The sequence below is a fragment of the Enhydra lutris genome, unplaced genomic scaffold (genome assembly GCF_002288905.1).
Source record: "Enhydra lutris kenyoni isolate GAN:26980312 unplaced genomic scaffold, ASM228890v2 scaffoldscaffold29, whole genome shotgun sequence".
Classification (NCBI taxonomy): domain Eukaryota; kingdom Metazoa; phylum Chordata; class Mammalia; order Carnivora; family Mustelidae; genus Enhydra; species Enhydra lutris.
In genome coordinates, this window is record NW_019154113.1 from 19,354,538 (window position 1) to 19,371,625 (window position 17,088).

General features: G+C 57.0%; 1 protein-coding gene across 6 annotated transcripts in view; it reads left to right on the plus strand.

Annotated features, from left to right (window-relative positions):
* Positions 1-1,703: 1,703 nt before the first annotated feature.
* The window catches only part of LOC111152727 (transmembrane 6 superfamily member 1), a 29,920-nt gene continuing 14,535 nt past the window's right edge, over positions 1,704-17,088 (plus strand). For 4 of the 6 annotated variants that reach the window (XM_022511316.1, XM_022511317.1, XM_022511312.1 and 1 more), the window contains exons 1-6: positions 1,704-1,808; positions 6,654-6,757; positions 9,879-9,976; positions 13,710-13,813; positions 15,386-15,468; positions 16,089-16,210. In XM_022511316.1, the coding sequence (XP_022367024.1) occupies positions 1,717-1,808; positions 6,654-6,757; positions 9,879-9,976; positions 13,710-13,813; positions 15,386-15,468; positions 16,089-16,210 (603 nt within the window). In that variant the 5' untranslated portion in view covers positions 1,704-1,716. Of the gene's footprint in view, positions 1,809-2,838; positions 2,910-6,653; positions 6,758-9,878; positions 9,977-13,709; positions 13,814-15,370; positions 15,469-16,088; positions 16,211-17,088 lie in introns of those variants that run through there. The other 2 variants (XM_022511313.1, XM_022511314.1) reach the window with 2 other exon arrangements.

The window sequence follows — 17,088 nt, forward strand, 5'->3', positions numbered from 1 at the left end:
ATTTTGGCCATGTTGACTGTGATGAGTCTGTGGGACGCCCATGCGGCAGCACTGAGGGGAGACGCCAGCAGGAGGACTGTAATTTGGGATCTCTCAGCAGAGCTCGGGCATTAAATCGGAGTGTGCGTGAGAAAGGAGAGAAGGTGGCGAACGGAGAGGAGCCGCTGGCCCAGGGAGCCATGTCTACACTGGGACGTAGTCATGCGTGTGCCTAGGTTGAGGGGAGGGACCCAGGGCAGCCAGAGGGGTTTAAGGTATAAGAGAGAAGGCAAAACTCATGCAGCAGGGTTTGGGTGGTGAGGGAGGGGCTGGGCTGGCCTCAGGGATGGGCTGGGAGGAGAGTGGGGGGCTCAAAAGGGGGTTTTGTTGTCTGGAGGAAGAGAGAGCTTAAGGACAGTGACAAACACCGGAGTAGTTGTGAAGGAGGGTGACATCCAGGTCAGAGGTAAGGATGTCCCTTGGGAAAAACTTCGGCTGTGTCACGATTTGGGCCAAGGTTTTATCATTACCTCCTCAGAGTTAGACCCAAGCCTCCCGGGAGCACCCGGGTAGGGGATCAGGAGAGCTGGCTTGGGAAAGTGCAGTGGCCCCGGAGGGGTAGGTCTCCGCCTCTCTGTGACTCATCTCCGTCCTCTCTAAAAGGAGCCGAATGATGCCCTCAGGCCTTGGGCCGCTGCAGGCTTAGTGCTGAGTACCGCTCTCCTCTCTGGGTCTCCGGGGCTGCTGTCTGTCTGGCACTCGTTGTCTTTCTCTTTCCCGGGACAGCAGACCATGCCAGGCTGAGTCCCGGGGGGGTTCTGAGACCTCGCCCCCAGCACGGTCAAGCAGCCTCGGGCATACTTGGTGCCCGTCTGTCTGACGGCGGTCTGAGCCCTCATTCCTGGCCTCCCTGTGCTCGTTCCCCGCGCAGGGCCCCACGCCTCCGGTCCCGCAGAAACCCGGCCTCCGGAACGCTACCTGGTCTCTCAAATCATAGGGTTTCTCCCAGGGTGAGTTTCAACCACCAGAAACGGAAATTGCAGGAGACCCCGGTGTTCCGAGAGGCGGGGGGGGGGGGGGGTGTCAATCCATACACAGCGGCTCAGTTCATCGCCTCCTGCGCTGCGCGCGCTATTCCCATTGGACAGAGAAGGGAAAAGACCAAAGAGCTAAGTAACTTGACCAAGGTCAGCGGCACGCGAGCGAGCAGCCTGGGTTTGACCCGGTTCTCTGCACCGAGCTGTGCCCGCTGCCCGCTGTCGATCCACGGTTTCGGGATCATCGTCCCTCCCGACCCCCCGGCCTAGGGCTCCCCACGTGGATGATCTCGCGGGGCCCTTCCCGCTCCGACGCCTGCGGGTCTGACTCCACCCCCCGCCCCACCCCCGCCGCCCGCAGCGCTGCCCAGAGCCTCTCCAGGTCGTCGAGGATCCGCGACCGGCCGTGCCCGCCTCCCAAGCCGCCGCCGCCTTCCCGCAAAGCGCGCGCCCCCGGGACACCTGTCCCGCGCCGCGGGCTGTCGCCGCTCTCGGGCCCGGGCGCGGCCAGGGCGCCCTCCGGGACCGCACCGCGGCGCTGCGCTCCCGGGCGGCTGCGGGCCGGCGCGCCGAGGGGGCGCTGCTGAGGGCGCGGCGCGGGACGCCCCGAAGGGCACGGCCGAGGGGCGCGGGCGCTGCCGGAAGCTGGGGCGGGGCGCCGCGCGGGATGCGCTGAAGGGCGAGCGGCGCGGCGGCGGCGATGAGTGCCTCTGCGGCCACCGGGGTCTTCGTGCTGTCCCTCTCGGCCATCCCGGTCACCTATGTCTTCAACCACCTGGCGGCCCAGCACGAGTGAGTGGGCGCGCGCGGTGGGGGGCGGCGCCGGGGCCGCGGGTGGGCGCCGCGCGAGCCCCCGGCAACTTTTCCGATGGGGCTCGAGCGGCCAACCGCAGGGCTTGGGCCAGCGGCCTGTGGGGGCTCCCCGCTCCGGGCCGGGGGAGGGGAGGCGCGCGGGGGGCGCGCGGGCCGGGGGAGGGCGGGGGGCTGGGCTCGGGCGGGCGTCCCGGCCGTTCGGTGAGGTTCTGGAGCCCAGTGCGGGGCGCGCGCGCCGGCCCCGGTGTCCGGGGTGACGGAGGTCAACGAGGCAATGCCCCTGCCCTTGAGCCCAGGGGCCGGGGTGTGGGGGCGCAGACGCCGCCAGCTGCGAGCGTGGCCGTGTTCCCTCGGGTTGTGCCGGGTTCGTTTCGCATTTCACAGGGACGTTTCCATGTATGGACACGCACATACTTCTCGTTTCCTATTAATTTTAGAAACTGTTGTGAATGACTAGCAGAAATAGCCCCGGGCTGACAAGCAAAGACCCGGGTTCTAGTCGTGCCTTGGCACGACCCGTGTGGCGTGGCCTCAGTTTTCTGGTCTGTGAAATGGCCTGTATTTGTATCCTATTGTCAGGATCCAGAGAGACCGTTTTGTGTAGAGGCGCGGGGTAAGACGGCACGGGGAAGGGTGGCCGAGCAGCTCATGGCCAAGGAAATGGGTGGGGCTGACAGGCCACAGATGGGTTGGTTCAAAGCCCCGCCTCAGTCTGGTGTGAGGGATCCCAGGCTATGCCACCCTGCACCAGGCAGCTGCGGGCCTGCCGGGATGGTGGGAGAGGTGCCAGGCCTCCGTGCCTGCTGGTGTTCCCTGCTCTCCATGGGGGCGAAGAAGTTAACCTCTTAGGTTCCCCCAGCAGTTGGTGCTGAGGAAATTGCATCAGTCTGCGCGTGGCAAACCCCCTCCAGTCTTTGAGCTGGGGATAAGGGTCTGCCTCCAGGGCGGTGACTTCCTTCCCCCTTCTCTCTCTCTGCTGGGGCTACCACTTGCTGACAGCCTTATGCAGATGGCCCCCATCCATACGGAGCACTGCCTGGACATTGGCCGTGACTGCCCTTGGCCTGACCCCGTCTCGGGGTACATCTCCTGGGAGCTGCTGCAGCTCCGGGCAGCAGATGTCACGTGTCTGTGAATACAGTGTCCACAGTGGCATTGTGCGCAGTGCAACAAATATTTATTGAGGACATATTCTGTGCTTGACGCTGTTCCAGGTGTTGGGGATATAGCTATGGACAAGCTAGGAAAGGTTAGGGAAGCGAGTGTTGAAACAGACATCAAAAAATGGGGTGACATGAGTGACTGGGAAGGTGACTGGTGGTCAGGGGAGGCTTCTTGGAGGGGGTGGCTTGAGGTGCAGGAGGTGGGCATGGGAAAAGGTGTGGACAGAGCCTTCCAGGTAGGGGAACAGGGAGCAGAGGGAGGAGAGGGGTGTGGTGGCTGGGTGCAGGGTATCTGGGAGGGAGAGCAGTGCGGCTTACTGAAGGTCTGCATGTCCTGGAGAGGGTTTGGGGATGACTCTGAGATTTTGGCCTCAGCCCCTGGCAGGATGGTGATGGCATTTACTAAGCACACACTGAATTATGTATTGCCTTGTAGTATTGAGCACATCGCTAAGCCCTGCAGAGTTTTGAATAATTGGTTCCAGTCATTCTTCCCATCCCCCTGCAGGTAAAATCCCAGTGACCTCTGGCTCCTCTGTCCTCTTCCTCCACTCCCCCCTCCCACTGTCCCCTTCCACACTGGCCCCAGGCCTGGGCTAACATCTGTTTCCTCCCTGCGGTTCCCCACCCCAGGCCCTGCCAAGCCTCCCCCAGGAACTTCTCTGCCCCAGCCCTTGCCTCCTTGCCCTGGTTCATGCTCTCACCTCTGACTGGGAGGACTTCCTCCCTGACCTGACTGTGGAAGCCATCCCTGATTTGATAGCCTCAGGTACCACGCCACCTCCACGTTTTCCAGACCCTCCCTCCAAGCGTGCAGGATCTCTCCGTCTACCTGGCCCCCTGGGATTGCGCTTCTCCCACGAGAATTCCCTCGCTGTGGTCAGAACTCACCTTCCCAGGCCACAGCTCACCGTGGCGTCGTGTGGCCCAGCCCGGGGCCTTGTGCGTAGCAGGCATGCGGTCAGGTTTGGATCAGCTCGATTAGTTGAAGCTTCCTTCCCACCAGGCAGTTTACGAAAGCCTGAAAACCAGAAAAAGCAAGGCAGGTTACGGAGTCAGGAAAGAGTTTAGGATCCGTTAGTCTCATCGTCTCTCTCTAACACACACACACACACACACACACACACACACACACACACACACTTTATCTCTCTTCTCATGCTCACCCATACACATCCCCTTCATGGAAGGGCATCAGTAACCCCCTCGCCCCAGTCCAAGACTAGCAAAGTTTTTACCCTTTGTTGTGTCTCAGCAGCCCCCCGCCCCCACCAAGTCCTGCCAGATCCTTCTCTCTCAGTTCTGAGCTGGTCCTGCACTTGGTGGTCCCTGGGATACGCACGGAATCTGTGGCCCCAGTTTCTCTTCGCTCCTTGCTCCTCTGCCAGGTGGCAATTGTAAGAGCGCAGTTTACACGACCCTCACACTCCCCTGAGGGCGCCCGCTGTGCGACGGTGCATAGGTCCTTGTACGAGCAGGGATGGGGGCCATTTCCTGGTCACCACCTGCCTTGGGCTGTGATTAAAGTGCTTGTCAGCTTACATAGCACACCGGACCTCTTCGCTTCTCACGGGATGCTTCGGTCCAGCATCATGTTCCTGACCCACATCAGCTTCCTCCTCCATCCTTTGCTCTTTTGGCTTATCTCTACAGGAAGAGCCACGGATGTGCACCACTAGAAATTTCCTACTTCAGCATCCTACCTGGACATTGACACAGTCATCCTCATTCTTATCATAGAAGTGTGTCATCCTTCCGTCATCTGTCATCCATCCATCCCATCATCCATCATCCACCATTCACCATCCATCATTCATTCATTCATTCATCCACTCATTTGCCATCCATCATCCATCCATCCATGCAACCACCATATATCCATCCATCGTCCATCCATCCATCCATTCACTATCCACCATTCATCATCTATCCACTATCTATTATCCATCTATCCATCCACCATCCATCCATCTATCCATCCACCATCCATCCATCCATTCATTCACCATTCGCCATCCACCATCTGTCCATTCATTCATTATCCACCATCCACCATCCATCCATTTCTCCTTTTTGGCTTCTTCTCCCCCTACTTCCCTCCTTCATCCATTCATGAATTCCCAAATACCCTGACAGGAGTTCTCAGGCGGACTTTCTTTGTCATACTCATCCAGGAATCTTGAAAAAAAGCTGCATATTCCCTTGCCCCAGCCCAACGGATTCTGATTCTATAGGTGGAGGACGGCATTTGGAAATCTGGGTGTTCCTGAGGCCCAGAGCCCATTCCCTGACTCTGCAGGAGAGCTGGGGATGCAGCTCTCCCGCACCTGCAACCAGTCTCCTGGGGGCCCATTTACCTGCAGCCTGGGTGGCTCGCTTCCCACCTCCTCACTGAGCTTTCTTACGCTGGGGGCAGGTTTCTAACCCCCATTCCAGCTGGGGGGGGGGGGGGGGGGGTGGAGCGAGCTTCAGCATGAGTTTGCCCCTCAGCTGTTGGTAGGTATTGTTGGGTCCTGGTGGAAGCTGTGACTGAGGAAGGTACTTTCCAGAAGCCCCAGGGGCATATAGCAAAGGTGATCCAGAAGATGCTCTTGGGCTGTGATGGTGTGGATGGGGTTTCAGCGGAGGAGGCTGTGGTATAGTGGACCATTGGAGAGGGCCACGTGATCCTGTGTCTAGCCCTGCCAGCCCTGCTGGGTGCCGGGGTGTGAGAGAGAGCGCATCTCTGCAGGACTGGAGGTGACCTCCTGGGTGAGAGCGCTCAGAGTCCACTGAGACTGGACCCTCCATGAGACAGGGATGGATGACCTCCATTCATCCACAGTGCCTGGCCCGCATGGGTACATAATACATTTTATCCTTAATGTGTTTTAAAGTGAGTTATAAAGCAGATGATGAAATGACATGGCTTTCTCAAGTTGCTCAGTCGGGCAGTGGCAAAGGGGGTCCTAGACTCCAGGTATCTCGACTGCTAACTCAACCAAGCCTCACGCCCTAGGGCTGCCCCATGGGGAACGGGCCTTGGACCCTGGTCTCCTTGGTACCATGTCTTTTGTGCCCACCCCAGCCTCCCCTTACCTTCTGGGTGTGGGGTTGGACTCTGGCTTGATGGCCCTGGTGTGGGGAGCTGGCTTCCTTCCTTTGGGCCGCAGCTCTGGCCCAAACTCCTCCCTCCTGGGATTGGCCTTATCCTTTGGTCCCTTTGATTATACACGTGGCCTGGGGCCCTTCCTCCTGGTCTTTCTGGAAGGTGTGTGTAGCTGAGACTCCTCTGTGCTCCCTCGAGCGCAGTCCAAGGGTTTCCGGCCCTGAGAGAGGCGACAGATTCAGCGGTTAGGCCTGTCAGTCACCGGGGAACAGGATTTGGAGGTGCCGGGGTGAGCTGGGGGGGTGGGGCAGGGACCGTCTTCAGGGGGCGTGGGATGGCGTGCAGGGTGCAGGCGCTCAGGTTAGGACGAGTGGGGAGCTGGTGCTTCCAGTCCCTGAAAGTCGCACGGGTGACCCGCAGGGGCCAGAGGGCTGCAGGCCACCCAGCTCAGCCTGCGGCACTGGAGCTGGAGGCAGAGGCAGACGTGGGGCGAGAGCATTCACAGCCAGGAAATTCCATGTATCCACGTGTTTATTTCGGTAAGTGGCTGCCTCCCTGTGCTGGTCGTTGCAGTTCCTGGACAGTCGTGGCGGTTGCTGCCCTCATGTTGCTCCTGGTGGCCCTGCTGGCTCGTGTCCTGGTCAAAAGAAAACCACCCCGGGACCCACTGTTCTATGGTACGTCTCCGCGGGAGGGAGGCGGTCGGTGTCCCCCTCACGGCGCAGCGCTCGGCCTTCGCCTTCCTCATGTCCCCCCGTGAAGAAGTCGTCCGCCTCCGGTACCCTGAGCCCCACTGGGGAAGCGGCAGGAAGCAGGAGTGTTTCAGGGCAACAGTCCTCCCCTCTAGACGAACACCTCCTCTGGGCCGTGGACCCCACCCTTCCCCAGCGGGGATCGTGGCAGAAGGTCAATGCCAGGGCCAGGCAGGAGGCGCCTGTGTTCCTTGCCCCCACCCCCAGCCGTGCTCTGACCTCTTGCAGTAGCTCCTTCCCGGGCTTCCTGCCTTTGCCTCGCTTCTGGCCGCTCCCTCCACCTGGCATGGAGCTGAGCTGCACAGTGTCTTGGTCCGCACGTTTGCATGATGAGGAAATACTAACGCTCCCCGTGGGGGTTGCTGCGCACAGTGATATTAGTCGAACATTTAAGCAGTGCCTGAAAAATACCCATGTACATTACATAAATAAAAACACCCCGATCCAGCACTTACTACGTGCCTGGTGTGGCCCCGAGCGCTGGCCCCGTATTAGCTTATTTAATCCTCACGACAAGTCCTGTCCACTTACAGACCAAGAAGCTGGCTCGGGGCCGCTGAGACAGGTGGTCAAGGTCATGCAGTGAGAACGTCACTGACCCCAGAAGCCAGGCTCCTCTTTGCCCCACGCTGCTTCCGGCAAAGCCGTCCCCGCCTTCGAGCGCTTCCCATGCTGGGAGCTGGGCTGGGCCTTCCCTGGTTCCGTGTCTGCGTTAGTGAGGCTGCGGGTCAGACCCCCCAGACCTCAGTGTCCTGCAGCAGCAACAGACGTTCCCCATGTTTCCGCCGCTTTGCTGAGACACCCTTGACATCCGACACTGGGCGGGTGTGAGGGCTACCCTGGGATGGTGTGACACACGGCCACACCGTGAGACCGTGACCCTGACAAGTTCGTTCACCGTAGGGTCCCTCACGTCCCATCATCACCTTTTATGGCCTGCAGTGAGAACACTGAGTGTACAGTGCGGCCTCGTTAACCACCGTCGCCGCGCTGACCTCTTACTCATCTTGTCACTGTCGGTCTGTACCCCTCGACCAGCATCTCCCTGTGTCCCCCCTCGCCAGCCGCTCAGCCACCGTTCCAGCTTCTGTTCCCGTGAGCTCAGCTTGCTCGGGTTCCATGTCCGTAAGGGACACCATACAGCCTCGGTCCTTCTCTGCTGGCTCATCTCACTTAGCGTAACGCCCTCCAAGTCCACCAGGTTGTTGGAAACGGCAGGACTTCCCTCCTCCTTTCTTTCGGCTCAGTAATACTCCATTGTGTTTACATGTATCTTCTTTATCCATTCGTCCATCGACGGACTCTCCAGGTGTTTCCAGTCCTGGGTGTAAACATTTAGTGTCCGTGCTCACGGGTCTGCCCATCGGCTGGGACTGCTGTGCGTCAGGCTGTGGGCCACGTCCAGAGCTGCCCCACGTCTCCTTGTTGTTGGACCAGCAGCTCCCCCCGGTGGGCCTTTCTCATGGCAGAGGAGACGGGGACGTGGCCATTGTCACTTTCATGCACATTCCACTGGCCAAACCACATTGTGTGGCTGCATCCATTATCAGTGGCATATGGGGAATATTCTCTGCCCACTGTGGGTCTTGGCAAAGGTGGGGAGGGAAAGAATTGTAAGTAACTAATTTCTCCCACCTTGCGTGTAAAAGACCCCGAGGCTTTGGTAAATGATGTGACTTGTCTGAGGTTGGACAACCAGGGGGTAGAGGAGTTGGCCCTGAGTTCAAGGCCCACATCGCTTCTCCTGCCGCCCACCACCTGCCTGCGCTCTGACCCCAGCCCAGCTTTCAAGAGCGCTCTCCTGCTGCTGTCTTTCCACCCACTCCGTGGAGTTCACGCTTAGCTGACTTGGGTCTCTCCCAGCCCCCCAGGACTGAGCATGGTTTTGACACCCGCAGCCGTCTGGTCTCGTCTGTGTCCTAGCCCGAGCATGCTACATCCTTGGGGCCAGGCTGGTTGCCTCAGACCCAGCACAGGACGCCCCCGTCAGCCTCAGTGATCTGATGCGAGTGCCTTCTTTTGGGGGGACATTTGGTGGCTGATCCTGACAGCAAGATCTGGAGCACAGGCCCGGGAGGGCACGGGGAGGCTGGGTCTGCGGGGCAGGGCGCCCGCGTGGGCCTTGCAGCCTGGAGAGGATGTGAACGCCGCGGCTCCGGCTGTGGACTCGGCGAGGCCGGCTCCTCTTCTCTGGGAAGTAACCTCCCGTTGATTCTATCATGGCTGTTCTTCTGTCCACCTTCGAATTCTTGTCCTGCCCGTGCCTACCACATGGCTTGTGATGGGATACAGCTTGAAAATGCAGCCTTGCTGATAAACTAACATGCGCTAAGTTTGACCCCTTGCCGTGTAAAGGCCTCGTTCCGTAGCTGGTTGCTGCTGGGAGCTCGTGGGCCATTTGGGAGAGTCTCACAACCTGAGTGAGAATCTCTTGAGACGCTGTGGCTTGGCTTGTTTCACATTCAATGTGCCGTCTTGTACCCATTTTAAAAATCACCGGCCTTTCTTCTTCCAACTTGCCTGTCGGTCACTGTCCGTCTTCGGGCTCTTCAGTGTGGAACAGGCGAGCATCGGGCGAGCTGGCTGCAGGGGAGATGCGGGTGTGGCCCATGGCAGCCACTGGGAGGTTGTGGAGGATGGATGGGGTGGCCGGGTAGGCTCCTGTGGCACAGAGTTAGCGGGTGGGTGTGTGATTCTGTCCCCGCGGGGCGTGTCCCCTCAAAGAGCACTCCGGTAATGATGCGGAGATCCATGACAAGGGCAAGGGTCCTTCTGTGCAGGAGGGTCCTTCTGCTGGTCCATCTTGACGGTGCCCACAGCGTCTTCTGGAAAAGATGAAGCCCAAGTCACTGTTTTCGGTGAATGCCAAGCTCTACGTCATTGCCTCCCGAGCTGCTGCTTTTTAAATCCGGGCACCTGGCTGGCTCAGGCATGTAGCGTGTTGACTCTTGATCTCGGGGGTTCTGGGTTCAAGCCCCACAGTGGGTGTAGAGCTTACTTGGCAGAGAGATAAAGACATAAATAACGGCTTCTTCCTTTGCTCTAGTGTATGCGGTGTTTGGATTCACCAGCGTGGTGAGCCTCATCATAGGCCTGGAACAGGACGGAGTCATTGATGGGTTCATGACGCACTACTTGAGAGAGGTACGGAATCGCTTAGTGACCTTAGCCTTACGCCAAAGGGTCGGCCACCCACGTCCCGTCACTCAGAGATGACAGAGGAGATGCCTGCATTTAGTGTAAGGGGGTAGGACCCATGGTATTTCATTTACTGCCACAGACGTAGGTGGTTTATTCCTGTGGAGAGTGAGGCAGAAAGTTGGGATTAAATCATGGGAGGCACTTTTCAGCGTTGGGTCTGATCCCTCCTGCCTCACACCTGGTCCATTAACTTTCTCCTTTGCTTCTATTTAATATAAGTGGTACACTCTAAAGGAGTTTAGTGTTTGGTGTCTTATGAAAACATTACCATATCCAGAAGCCCAGGCCGTTCTTAGGTGTGTTAGAGAACACCGAGGCACTGAAGGGAGCCATTTGGTGTTGAAGATCCTCCCCTCCCTGTCATCGTATTGTAGGGCTACCTGCCCTTGAGGGAGCTAGTCCTCTTTCCTTGTTTCATGCGGTGAGGAATCCAGCCCGAGAGGTTAAGTAACTTACTCAGGGTCACACAGGAAAGTAGTCTTGCATCTCTGTTTCAAACAATGGGGAGCTTCGTATGTTAAGCAAAGGGAATTTGGACTTTATCTCACATTTGAGGGAAGATTTTAAGTCAGGGAACAATGCAGTCAGCTCTGGGAAGGATGGGCTTAAAGGCGACTGTCAGGGCTGGGAGCTGGGACACAAGTCAGGAGGCTTTGCAGGGCTGGCAAGGGTGTGGGGATGGCTTAGGCAGAGCCAAGCAGAGGAGGTGGGGAGGAGGGAAGAATTCCAGAGGCTCTGAGTGGTTGGAGGGGATGGGACTCAGGGATAAATTGGGGGTGATGGGGAGACGGTCGAAGAAGACATCTGCCTCCTGCTTTGGGGAAGATGCTAGTATTGTTAAACCCGAGGGATTACAGGGGGAATTCTGTCCCACAGACAGGAGTTGGGCAGTCAGGGCCCACTGTGGAGACAGTGCGGGTTTGGTCCCTGGCGGTCGCAATAAAGCAAATTTCACAGCACAGCAAGCCACGTGGAGTTTTTGGCTTCCTGATGCATCTAGAAGTTATATTTACACGATGCTATAGTGTGAGATCTACAGTCTAAAGCCCGCATATAGCTTAATATTGAAATACTTTTTTTTGCTAAAAACTTGCTATTATCTGAGCTTTCGGGAAGTCCTCATCTATTTGCTGGTGGAGGGTCTTTGCCGTGAAGTCGCTGGCTGTTGACTGATCAGGATGGTGGCTGCTGAAGGCTGGGGTGGCTGTGACAGTTTCTTAAAATGCGACAACAGTTTGCTGAGGACAGGGAGAGAGAGGGCGGGCTGCAGGGAGGCGGAGCAGTCAGACCACACCCGACAGTCGCCGTCACGCGTGGCTCCCGCACACGGTCCCAGCAGTAACATCAGAGGTCACTGGTCCAGATCACCATCACAGATATAATAATGGAAAAGTTTGAAATATCATCAGGATTGCCCGAACGTGGCCCAGAGACACAAAGTGAGCAAATGCCGTTGGAGGAACGGCATTTCCTGAGAGACTTGTGACGCGGAGCTGCCGCAGACCTTCAGCATGTGAAAACACCATGTCTGCAGGCGCCATAAAGCCAAGGTCTGCCTGTACGCAGGGAAGAGCTGGGGCTGGAAGCGGTCAGGGGAGGCCCCATTGATTTAGTGACGCTGCTCTAGCAGTTTTTTAAATGGCAATGACATTGGAGGGTGAACATTTTCCAGATGGACGAGGGGGTGGAGGGCCCTCCAAGGAGAAGGGACGGCTTGAGCAAGAGCCTGGAGGTGAGAAACAGCAGGGGTCTCCCCAGGTCAGCCCGGGTGCAGGTGTGCAGGGATGACGCACAGTTCATATGGGGACATGTCGCGTTTCGGGTGGTGGAGGGACATCCGGCAGATGTCTCTGTTGGCAGGGCTTTGCAGGTCTCGAGCTCTGAGGAACATTCCTGACGGAGAGGTTCGGGGGCCTTCAGAGTATACACGGTACCTGAAGTCTTGCTGGGGAGGAGGGGGAGCGCTAGGATGGCCGAGGCTGGAATGAGTGGAGGCCATGGTCAGAAGAGCCCCCGCACTCAGCGGACTGTGAGGCCAAGAGGGAGGTGGAAGAGCCGGAGAGCTTGGGACCTCCTGAGTCCGGGACAGGGAGGTTTTGGGGACGAGGTGGCTGCTGAAGGGCGCAGACTTTGGGCTGGTGACGGTGGCAAGCGGTGAGGCACAAAGGCTGTGAGAAGGTGGGAGGGGGTGTTGCTCTGCGCAGGCCTGCAGGGCCAGGTTCTGGGCGCCCGGCTGCCAGATGGGGGAGGCAGGGCCCCGGCTGCCAGATGGGGGAGGCAGGGCCGGGCCTGCAGGCGACACCTAGCCTCGGGAGGCTTTTGAGCACAAGAGCAACGTGTTAAGAACCAGGCGTCATGACCCTTCGTTTGGATTGGAGAGGAGGGGACAGAGAGACAGTGCGGGACTGGCTCCGTGAGGGGCACCGAGGGCTTGAACGGGACTTGCGGAGAGGGAGGGTGGCCCATGGGGAGCTCAGAGAGAGAGAATTGACCGGACTTGCCCACAGACTGCAGAGGAGAGAGGAACGACACAGACGGCCTGTGGCTTCGAGCCAGGCAGGCTGGGTACTGGGCTTGGCAGAGGGCAGAACTGCGGAGGGAAAGGAGTTCAGGGGGTTGGGAGGGCCCGCGGGCCGTCCAGTTCAAGACGCCCATCCGGCTGCCAGGAGAGGCCAGCTCTGGCTCCGAGGGCCTGGTGTGTCGGCGGGAAATGAAGTCATGACATTGGATTGGATTGTCCCGCCAGAGCACGTTGGAGAGAGAGGATGCGGGCCAGGCATGAACACACAAGTCCAGCTGCTGTGTTACTGCCACTTCCTCCACGGTCTTTATTCCATCTGATTCGTGGGGACAGACGACAGGGCTGTCCCTGCCCCGGGAGCGTGAGGCTTCAGTGGGGCCCCTCATGGCTGCTGCAGACGGGACGGAGGGCGTCTCGGGGGATACTCAGGGCAGGAGAGCATGAACATGGAGGAGAGGAGGAAGGAGAACGAGGGGGTGTCAGAGTGACACTAAGACCTCCTGCGAGTTGGACTGTGACTTTCTGCGAGCCGTCTGGAGGAGGGAAACGTAGCGCATGCCATAATCTCAGGTTGATAAAATTAATTTCTCAGAAGTATGGCTTTTGATGGCATGCTGATGTTCGCCATGTGACCTTAGGCCGGTCCTACCCCTCGGAGCCCTGTTTTCTCGTGCGTAGAGTGGACGGAGTTGTGTGTGTCCCGTAGGATGGCTGGGAAGGTTGAGGGTGGTGGGGTGCCCGTCTGTCTGAGAGCCCAGGTGCGGAGCAGCCTCAGCCCCACGAGCCTAGGGATCGGCATGTGGGGCAGCTGGTGGCTGGGCGGGCAGGGTCCTCTCTGCAGCCCCTCTGGCCAGAGCCATGCACCTGGTCACAGATCTGACTCAGCCTCGTGAGTTAGCTGTGCCACCCTGGTTGCCCGTGATGTCACCTGCCTCGTGTCACCGCCCACGTGTGTCACCCAATGCATCAGACGATGGCCAGGCAGGCTCTTCAGCAATAGCAGCTTCAGGGTGAAGTTTGGGATTCGGCCTCGGTTCGTCTCCGCGGACAAACACAAGCCAGCTCCCTGCTCCGCTCTCCTCGGAGCCCGGGCCGGTGTGTGCGGGGCGGTCTGCGTCCGACTGAAAGCCGACCCCTCTTTGACTCTCTCCTTAGGGTGAGCCGTATCTGAACACGGCGTACGGGCACATGATCTGCTACTGGGACGGCTCCGCTCATTATCTGATGTATCTGGTGATGGTGGCGGCCATCGCTTGGGAGTAAGTCCGTCCGTCTGCTTGTGTGTCCCTGTGTCAGCTTAGCCGCCGAGACGCGCTTGTGTAAGGAAACCACACGTGGGGCAAAGGCACGAACAGGTACCCAGGAATGGGGAGATGCGCTCCAGGGACACAGGCTAGATGGAGTCAACACAAGGTCTTTCCTTGGCACCGCTGCCTTTGAACATGTCCCTTTGGACGATCCCCAGCCATAGGGACAGCTTGGGCAGACCCTTCTGCTTCTGACTGTTGTCTTGTAAGGACAGTCTCGTCTCCAGTGGGCTCCTCACATGTTCATGCACATGGGGCTGAGGCACAAGGGCAGTCTTACGTGAGGATTTCTGGTTTCTGGGGATCTGTGCCCTCAGTTCTGATATGTCAGGCCTGTCGTGTGGGGCACGGAGGTGCGCTCTCCGGAGACCCCAGCCCAGGACACTGCATGCACAGAGCCCTCACGTGAGCGGTGCTCTCACTGGCTGAATTCGTGGGACTTCCCTGCCCGTGGTGGCATGCCCACTGCTGCTTTCTGCTGGCGTCCCTGTCCCCAAGAACGTGTACCCTTTGGGGCAGGATCCTCTCAAGCCTGGCCACCTTCCCAGGCCTCCCCATGGCTCCAGGTTGGAGAAAACGATGGATTCTTGCCCAGACAAGGTGGAAATTCACCTCGACCCACCGCCTGCCCCGAGCCTCTGCGCCCTGAGTCATGAGCCCAGGGACAGCTCTAGTCATTCTGGGACTCTTCCAGGTCCTAGCCTGTCTCTTCACGAACATTCCCAAGCCTCCAGGGTGCACATCAGGTATTTCTGAGAATGCCTGGGCTCTGCTTGGAGGCGGCCGGGAGTGGGTTGGGGCTTCTTTGGGTCCGTTAATCTCTGCTGGGAGGGTTCTCGCCGGTCCTGCTGACAATCCCAGCCGTCGTGAACTGGCCTCTTGGGAAGTAGCAGCCCTTGGCTTGGGGCGTGGGGAAGGGCAGAAAGTGCAGTGTGGCCCCTCTGCCCCACTTCAGAGAATCTTCCTGCGGTCTCTCATCGCCCCTTACAGAGTGGGGATGAGCAGGGGTACCAGCCGGAAGAGCTTCTGGCCACCCTCACCTGTGAGGATTCGGGGCCTGTGCCCGCCGCTCCGTTAGGACACAGGCTGGATGGCCCTTAACCCTTCATCCTTCTGACACCAGGGAAAGTCCACTTAACATCCTGTTACTCGTACTTACAATGCCTTAAAGCATGGGTCCAGTTTCCTTTCTGTCTCGAACCTTCTTTTTCCTTCCCTGCCGTGAGCTTCACAGGACACAGTGAAACGCAGGCTTCCCTGGACCGTGACTGACCTGTTGTAGTGTAACAGGTGATCAGGGTAGAAGTGTACTTCCTATTCAAAAGGACACAAATAGGGTTCTGTCGTATCACAGATGGGGATGAAATTTGACCAGTAGGGCCCCTTGGGGTTGACCGATGACTATCGGTTCAGTAAGCTGCGGTTCGCACACTTTACTAGTTAGGGTAATGCTAATCACGTGGGTCATCTTTTGCTAATTGTATCCTAACTCGAGTGCACTAAGCCAAGATTTTTTCGTTGCAGGGAAAGTTATAGAACCATTGGCCTCTATTGGGTTGGATCTATTATCATGAGCATTGTCGTTTTTGTGCTGGGAAACATTGTGGGTAAGAAACTTCACCTTAAAATTCATTCTGCTCTTCTGAAACAATGTTCATAGACAGAGAAACTGTCTTGGTTGTTACTCCAAGCCTACCAGATAGCGGTATGCCAAATTCCTCCTTTCCCCTCTGTCATCTCACCTGTTAATGCTTTTGAGCAACTTTCAGAAGTGAACACTGATCGACGAGACCATCAGCGACTCCTGAAATTTAGGATTTAGAGGGGGTATTTGTGTCTGTGGCTCCCTGCAGTGTGCAAATATTTCTTACAACTTTTTTTTTTATCATATGTAACTCTTTGACACATTCGATAAATGTATTTTATTTAGTATTAAGAGTATTAAGGCTCTCGAAAGCTACCGTGAAAGAGGTTATCGTTTATGTGTGTAAACAATCAGGGCATTATATTAAATATTCTTTAAAAAATACGGTGGCTAGGACATGCTGGTAATGAGCACCTTGTAGTTTTAAATTGACGGGTTTTATTTGGTCTCATAAAGAATATTGCCTGGTCCACAGCACAGTGTTAAAATTACTTGAGATGAGTGTCCTGAATGTTACTCCTGTTTAGAGATGCTTTTTGGCAAATTTTGGACTTTGACTTTTTCTTTCTTTCTTTTAAATAGGAAAGTATGGAGCCCGCATTTGTCCTGCTTTTATCTTAAGCATACCGTATACTTGTCTTCCTGTTTGGGCTGGTTTCAGAATCTATAATCAGCCATCAGAAAGTTATAATTATCCCTCAAAGGTGATTTTATTATGTTAACTGTGACCTGTTCCCAAACTCACGGGGCTCGCTGTCATCTCCTGGCTACTGGCTCGAACCGTGCCTCTGCGCACTGGACCATCCGGGCCGGTCCATTTGACGGTGCTGATTCTGTGCACTGGTCACACCTCAGTTACAGTGGCAGAGATGGTCTGTTTCTGTCTGAACCCATCTGCTTCAGCTGGACGGTCTGGGCTTTCTGGAACTCTCTCTGCCACCTGTCATATTGGCCGTTCCCATCAGATCCTGCTTTAGTGCGTGGACTGTGTGGTTTGTCTGGGGCGCTTAAAGGCCTGGTGTTTAGGCCTCTGGGCACCCCTTGCCGAGAAGCCAGTGCCTTTACCGCCCCAAGGGGAGGCTGTAGGGGTCCTGCTGGGCAGGGCGGCACACATAGCCTCAGGGTCTAATTTACCAAGGGATCCAGGCATCCGGAGACTGGCTATGGGACGTCTTCTAAGACACTTCCCTTGCATTCACGGCCAAGGCGGTCAAGGTGAAGCAGCGCTGGCCGGGCAGGTACTCTGGTAAGGTCTTCACTTCTAAGCTAGTGACATCTAAGTGTCCTTTCCTCTTATAGGTATTAGACCCTTAAGCAAGATCCATAAAGCAAAGTGAAACATGGAACGTGAATTACTAGCGATCTTCAGAACCTGATTATTTGGTTGACTGTAAGACTTAGTGGAGTTCATTAAATGCATTGTAATTTATAGACCTCATTTGTAAACAATTAGACACCTGCTGTGCACACTCAGGGTGACACACTGACATCCTTTTGAGGAATGAGGTGGTTGTTAAACAGCAGGAAGTACCCACAGCCTTGGGCTCCACCACTTTTAAAAAAGTCTCCGCATCAGTGTGTC